Genomic DNA, 7,572 nt, shown 5'->3' with positions numbered 1-7,572 from the left:
GCATTTTACATAAAGAATTTTGGAGATTGAACCTGAAGATGTGAGAGGATGACACAAAGATCTCTGAATTCCAGCCTGGATTTTCCTGGCAGCTACAGGGTAAGGAAGGACAGGTGGGAATATCAAACCCAGTAAAAACTGCATTGATTCTGTGGCTTTGAGAGTGAGGCTGGCCTGAGTCCAAACCTGGTGAGAGATGAGCTGACCCAGCAGGGATTGCCCCTGCAGAGGGGCAGGGGAGCACTCCCAAGGGATTTAAAACACAGATGGGTTCCAGGATCAGTGGGTGGTTGGGATTCCCACAGAGTGCTCCTCATTTAGCTGTGTGCTGTCGTTTTATTCATCAGGGTTCCCACTCCACTGAACAGGAAATCTGGAATTTCAGAGCTCTGGGTGCAGCAGAAACATGAAAATTTCATCTTCCATGTGCAGACATGAGCTGGCTCTGCTCCTCCCTGGCTCTGCTGCCCTGGGAATGCTGTCCCAGCACAAGGACAGTCCATGGGAGCAGGGATCAGATGAATTCTGCCTCCTTCCCTGGTGTTTGTCTCCTTTCAGACAGCCCAGGTTCTCCAAAGGGATCACTCCAAACCTGGCAGGCAAAAATTCCTCCAAGAGAGAGGCTGGAGGAGGGAGGAGCAGAGCCCTGTGTTTTCAAAACAGCTCCAAAAATTCTTGGAAGGAGATCACACACCCCATTTGTGTCTTCCTCTCCAGAAAGGAAGGCTTTAATCTGCATAAATTGAAACATAAATTGGATAAATAGGCTCCTTATTTGTATTACTCCCTTTCCTGACTCTTCCTTGCAGGCCTCACGATGCCCATGCAGAGGCTGGGCAGGGGATGCTCTGACCCCACAGCTTTGCTGAAGGTCATGGCACTGAGATTTGGACTCATGGAATGATTCTGCTGAGCTGCTCACTTTGCTTGACAATGTTTTTTTGGCCAGGTTTGGTATCTGACAATGCAGAACTGAGTGAAAGGGACAATGGGAGAAAGCTAAACCATCCCAGCTGCCAAGGTTTGGAGTCAGGAATTGAGAATGTGACAGGGCAGTGAAATCCCTCATCCTTTTTGGATTCATTTGTGGCTCATCTCTTCTCCTCCCCGTGCTGTGGGATTCCCATTTCCATCACAGGGATACAGATTTCCCCTGCAGTTTCAGACACAATTCCAGTTTCCCTGTCAGCACAGGGGTTGCTGACCCCAAGGTGAGGTGGGAGCTGTCCCAGGGCTCCTGTGCAGGGCTGGGGCTCAGCCCCTGGATGAATCCCCTGTTTTGGGATGAATCCCCTGCTTTGGGATGAATCCCCTGCTTTGGGATGAATCCCCTGTTTTGGGATCAGTTGTGCCATGTCCCAGCTGGTGCCTCTCCTTCTGAGCCCTTGTGGATCCCACTGGGACAATTCTGAGGCCAAGAGCTCAGGTTGGGTGAACCTGGATTTTCCACACTTGAACCATCACAAAAAATTCAGCCTGAAGCCTCTGGTGACTCTTCCTCAGTCTCTTCAGCGTGGTCAGTGGTTATTTCTTCCCCACAGGCACAATCAACAGAGAATTCCACTTACACATCCGTCTGAACAAATTGGGCATTCAGATAAAGAAATGTAAATACAATCACAGAACTAAAAGAAAAACAATCACAGAACTAAAAAAATAAATGTTACAGAAGGTGGAATCTCGGTAAATGTGAATCAGAGGCTGCCAACACCAAGGTACAGTCACTGAGATCCTGGAAGTCAGATTGAGTTCCCTGGAATCCTGTGTCACCTTAAACAAACAAAGGGATTGTTCTTTGCCCATTTATAGGATGCAGATAACAATTTCCTCACCGGTGTATAGTGAGATAAGTATAGAGAATGCTTTACAGTTCTTGGAACATGGGAGTAGAGAAATGCCCTTGAATTGAGGTTGTTCCATGAAGAGGTTGGGCTTTAAATTTAAACTATTTTTCATCTGGTTTTGGGAACTCCAACTGCATCACAGAGGGTTGGGAAATCCAGCTGATGGATATTTGTATTTCCACTGGGATATCCAGATCTGGGGGGTTTCTGTGTATTAAAGCCCACTAAAAAAAGCAGCTTCCACATTATTGTCTCCCTTAATCCAGCAACATGATGGTAATTTGTATGCAATTCTATTAGGGAAATCAGATTACAAATCTTTTGTGGAGAGCTATTTATACCACTTGATATTACTTTAATTACATTCTGCTCTCACATCGTTTAGTGTTTTGTGCTCGAGCACCAAATTTTCAAATTAGAGCAACTTGAAGCAGCATTTTCAGGAATATTTAGAACCCCTTGGAGCCCAAATTCACAGAGAAGTTATTTTTAGCCACCAGGGTATTTTCAAAGCAGTTTTGCTCTGTGGATGTTCTGTTCATCACAGGTGTCCTGTGCCCACCTGGGCTGTGCTGCCACTTCTGCTGGGAGTGAAAGGATTTGCTGGGCTGGCACAGAGGTGACAGAAATAGTGGGGCCCTTGTTCAGCAGCAACCTCACACCAGAGGTGTGGCTGCCAGGGCTGCCCCAGCGGGGATTACAAAGGGTTTTTTATCTGGGACACTGGGAGAGGAATATTTTATAGGGTGTTAATACACCCCCGGGCTTGATTGATCAATTCTCAGCCCTTATTTCTATGTAATCATTCCCTTGTGACCATCAGAAATACCTACTGCTTGTCTACACTTGTATAAAGTATAAGAATCATGCTTTAAAAGTGTAATAATTAATTAGAAAGTATTCTTAGTACACAAAAAACTGTGGATGCTGACTGCACATTTAAGTGAATGTACTTTCATACACTTCAATAGGAAAAAAAAAGCCCTAGAATTCCCCCTTTTAAACTCAAAATTATAGCCTAAATTTCTTACATGTCAAATTTGGCAGAGCTATTAGAGTTCACAGATTCTCATCTCTGGGGCTGGAATTGCTGCTGTAATGATCAGTGCTGAATTGGGAGCCCATAAATTCAGCTGAGCTGCTTGGCAAGGTCGTGGTAGAAAATTGTGATCAGTGAAGATGAATCCTTCATAAAGGTAACAAGAAAACAGGAATTGAATCAGAATAAATAACACGGCTTGAACTGGATAATTGTTCTGCTCACCTGGACTGCTCAGCTGTTTAAAATCTCCCTGCTCCCACTGTTCCCTGTATTTTATTCCAGCAGTGCCCTCTGCTGAGAGCATGCAATGTGTGTCCCCAGAGCTTTTTTTCCCCAGGCATTTTCGACCTGAGTTTTCAAAAATCATTTGGATTTAAAAAGATGGAGAAAGAAAAGCTACAAAGGTGTTGACACTGGTTTATTAATGGACAAGCCACATGAAATAAACACAAATTATCCTGTAGCAAAGACGGGTGCTGATGTTGGTTGGGTTTTAGCTGTGTTACCATGAAAGGATTAAGTGGGAGAAGGGATTTTCTGGGCTGTTGGGGTCCAGGCTGGTGACACAGCACTGATGTTTTATTTCAGCTCCCTCAGCCACACATCCCCCCTCCAAACCCACAAAACTCTGCTCTCCCTTTCCTGGCTCTCTGCTCCTTTATGATCTCATTAATATGTGAGTTAAAGAATTCACTTCATTTTCGAATGAAGAACTTTAAACTGCAGGCGTGCCCACTCATCTCCCCAAGCCCTGGGATTTGTTTTCTTGTCAAAGGTTGTTCCCAGTGCTCATCCATGTGGGAAATGTGTTGTGCAGTTTGGGCTATCCTAGCAACTCTGAGGAGATCAGCACAGCCCCCAGCTGCTAACCCAAATATTGGAAAGCACTGGTTAAAGTTTAATCCCTGTCGTGATGATGATGATGTGGCAGCAGGAGCTGATTGTCAGCAGCGGTTCTGTGCCCGGGCAGCGAGGTGGGAGCTCCTGGGGAGCATGGGATGAGCAAAGCTGGGGGCTGGAAGGAGCATTTCCCACCATGAATGGCTTCTCCAACTGCTCTGCCAACTACACCAAGATCTGGAGTCATTACTTGGTGCTGGCCCTGGGGATCCCCCAGCTCACCATCAACGTCACCTCCGTCATCTTCAACGGCCTCGTCATCGTCACCCGCCTGGCCACCAGGGACCTGCACAAGCCCATCTCCATCCTCTTCTGCAACCTGGCAGTCTCTGACCTCTTCACCAGCTTCTCTGGCTTCTGGATTTCCGTGCTGTTCATCACCAACCCCGACATCACCATCTTTGGCTCTCAGGACATGCTGGCTCCCTACGCCCTGTACACCACGTCCATCCTCTCCACCATCTACAACCAGGTGAGCATCGGCATCGAGCGCTACCTGGCCGTGGCCAAGAGCATGAGGACGAGGTTCAGGGTGGCCAGGCACCACTCCATCACCGTGGTCTTCATCAACTGGGTGCTGGCTTTTTTCCTGGGCTGCCTGCCACTGATGGGCTGGAACTGCCTGCAGGCAGACAGCAGCATCTCGGTGCTCTACAGCCCCTTCTGCGTCAGCTACCTCGTCTTCATCACCATGCCCAACGTGGTGGTGGCCTTCCTCGTGCCCCTCTTCACCTACCTGAGGATCATCCTCATCCTGAGGAAGAGGAAGCTGAGGATGCAGGCGTGTGGCCAAGTCATGGGCACCTACAAGTCAGTGGAGACGCAGGTGGCCAGGACCAGCATCTCCATCTGGCTGCTGGCCCTGGTGTCCTACACGCCCTTCTTGGCCGGTGTCATCTTCGATGCCATCAACCACAGCTGCCACACCGACCTCTACCCCGGGGCCTACATCTTCAGGAACTGCACGGCCATGCTGATCACCATCACCTGCCTGGGCAACCCCGTGCTCTACACGCTGAAATTCAGGGCAATGGGGGCCAAGCTGAAGGCGCTGCGCTGCCCCTCGGCCACCCGCATGCAGGCCTGTGCCATCGAGAACATCTGACTGGGAATGGCCCCAGCTCCACCACACAGGGCTCACACACTGATGGGGTCAGAAAAATGTGTGCATGTGGCTGAAACCTGCATAGATGGGGCCAGAAAAATGTGTGCATGTGGATGAAACCCGCATGGATGGGGTCAGAAAAATGTGTTCACGTGGCCCTCGAGGGTGTTTTGTGGTGGGTGGTTGGAGTTGGGGTCTCAGAGGTTTTTTCCACCTTGGCAGCTCCGTGGTTCTCTCTGTGGGGTGCAGAAACAACCGAGGGATGGGGATGGAGCCTGGGGGATCCTCCCAGCAGAATCCCCCTGTCCCTGTCCCTGTCCCTGTCCCTCGGGCAGCTCTGCCTGGCTGCTCCACGGGAACAGGGGAGCTGCTTTCCCTGCAGTTAAAAATAACTCCATTAATGGTGTTTGCTTTTGTGCCTCACGTCCCTCTGCTCTGAGCTGTGCCTCTGGAGAGGCTGGAACAGCTGGAAAATTCCCAGGAATTTGGGGGGATAACAGCGTTTTACTTTATTGTTTAGTGAGTCAAATTGTGACTTTTGACTGCTGGGTGAATCTTTATTAACAGGGGCACTCAGCACTGTTTCCCTGCTGTGATTTTAATTGCTGGATGAGGTGTTTTTGTGAGATATTTTGGCTGCGCTTTTGTATTTCTGCTTTTAAGGGCGCACTCAAGTCCCTGGCTTGTGAAATTTGTACAATTTCAGGTGAAAACCTTGGCTGGGCTCTTCAGGATCAGAGCTGCAGTCAAGCTGCCTGGACAGAAAGCAATAAACATGTCAAGACCAGATGTTTTGTGAAAGAAAAAGGTCTCAACTCCTCCCTCTCAAAAGAAAGAAGAGTTGGTTACTCAATATTTATTTAGTAGATATTTTTCTGTCAGACCCCAGTGGAGATGGATGCTTGTTCTTAGTTTCACCGGGATATTTCCTAGAAGAATCTCAATGTTTAAACTTCTTTAGAAGCCTGGATTGGATAGCTTTTGTGACATCAGCCCATGTTTCTTGTTCTGCACTGCTCAGCTGCTGCTCTGTGGTATTTCATCAACGCACAGCAATAAAATTCCATGAAAATCCACACAGTGATGATGTTCTCACATCCATCACACACAACACATCAGCCTTTGGAGTTTTCAGGGACTTCTTTCCAGTTTCTTTACTTTGTTGTTTTTTTTCCTCATCACTACATATATCTCTGCCTCTATCTCCATATCTACATCTATTTATATATTTTACATAAGCCCATATCCATACTTCTTATCTCGATATATACATCTCTCCACTCCCTCCTTCTTTCTCCATATACAGAGCTATGTCTGTATATATCAGTTATATCTCTATATCTCTATGTCCATAAATCTCTCTACATGTATCTATTTATGGAAAAATCTGGAAATAGCTGGAGCAAACGCGCTGCGCTCGGCGGTGGATGAAGCGGGCCTGCCTGGCGGCGCTCGGCGGTGGATTGGCCGCCCTGGCCGGCAGGGCGGAAGCGGAAGTGAAAGCGGAAGTGGAACCGGAAGTGGCGGGGCGGCCATGCGGGCTCCGGGGCCGTGCGCGGAGTGCGGGGCTCGGGGCGCGGCCCGGTACCGCTGTCCGCGCTGCGGAACCGCTTAGTGAGCGAGGGACGGGGCGGGACGGGCTGAGGGGAGAGAGGAGGAGGGAGGGGAGCGCGGGGCTGGGGGAACGGTGAGGGGAACGGTGAGGGAAGGATGAGAGCGGTGAGCGAAGCGGTGCACGGCCCCTTTCTCACGCCATTGTCCCCACAGCTGCTCCGTGCCGTGCTGCCGGACCCACCGCGGTGAGTGCGGGCCGGGATAGGCCGGGACTAACGCGGGTGTATCGCGGGTCTAACGCGGGTCTGTCCGCAGAGCGCTGCGCTGCCGAACCCCGGCAGGAGCGGCCCCGGCAGCGGGAGGCGGCCGGGCAGGGCCCCACCCCGGACCCCACACACGGCCCCTGGGCCCTGGAGGACATCCTGAGCGAGGAGGACGAGCAGGACCGCGTCCCACTGGAGAAACTCAAACTCCTGGGTAATTCGCGGAATTGGGGCGGATGAACCTGCAGCTTATCCCGGCCTAAAAGCGTTCCGAGTTTGATCTGGCCCTTCGGAGATTTGTTTGCAAGGTAAGGGCGGCCTCAGGCACGTCTGGAACTCGGATCTTTCCCTCGTTGCAGGGGAATCAGAGGAGCTGAGGGATTTGCTGCTGAACCCCCACCTGCGGCAGCTGCTGCTCACCATCGACCAGGCTCAGGACAAAAGCTCCCTCATGAGGAGGTTCATGCAGGAGCCGCTGTTCGTGGAGTTTGCAGATTGCTGCCTGAGCATTGTGGAGCCTCCTGAGAAGGAGAACGTTCTCCCCGAGTGAGCTGCTGTGGGAATGATTTTATTGTTGACCTTGAGATTTTTATTTTTTGTGAGGTTTGCCAGCAGCCAGAGCTGCTCCACTGTGTGTCTTGGCTGCTTTGGCCGTGGATGTCAGTGCTCTGATTTCAGTTTAGAGCTGGCAAAGGGGCAGGGTTGTGTTGGGACACATTTTTAGATGCTGGGGGCTGAACTTGCTACTCTGCTTTCTGTTGGCACAGAAATTCTGGCAGCCACGGGAAATGTTGCTTCACAGTGACAATATTAAATATATTTACATTTATTTTAATCCACGAGTACTCTGAAATGCTTTTGTTC

General features: G+C 49.9%; 2 protein-coding genes across 2 annotated transcripts; both read left to right on the top strand.

The window, feature by feature from the left end:
• Window positions 1-3,838: 3,838 nt before the first annotated feature.
• Window positions 3,839-5,963, top strand: LOC106856033 (lysophosphatidic acid receptor 1-B-like). Its single transcript, XM_014881108.2, has one exon. It carries the CDS (start codon window positions 3,923-3,925, stop codon window positions 4,889-4,891), a length of 969 nt encoding a protein of 322 aa, XP_014736594.2. The 5' UTR covers window positions 3,839-3,922; the 3' UTR covers window positions 4,892-5,963.
• Window positions 5,964-6,400: 437 nt separating this feature from the next.
• On the top strand, window positions 6,401-7,543 carry ZNHIT3 (zinc finger HIT-type containing 3). Its single transcript, XM_014881153.2, has 4 exons — window positions 6,401-6,505; window positions 6,659-6,690; window positions 6,761-6,922; window positions 7,068-7,543. Exons 1-4 carry the CDS (start codon window positions 6,426-6,428, stop codon window positions 7,256-7,258), a joined length of 465 nt encoding a protein of 154 aa, XP_014736639.2. The 5' UTR covers window positions 6,401-6,425; the 3' UTR covers window positions 7,259-7,543.
• The last annotated feature ends 29 nt before the right edge of the window (window positions 7,544-7,572 follow it).

Source organism: Sturnus vulgaris, chromosome 21 (assembly GCF_052056855.1).
Source record: "Sturnus vulgaris isolate bStuVul1 chromosome 21, bStuVul1.hap1, whole genome shotgun sequence".
Classification (NCBI taxonomy): Eukaryota; Metazoa; Chordata; class Aves; order Passeriformes; family Sturnidae; genus Sturnus; species Sturnus vulgaris.
The sequence above is the reverse complement of the archived record's forward strand: the minus strand, read 5'-3'. Positions and strand labels throughout refer to the sequence as shown.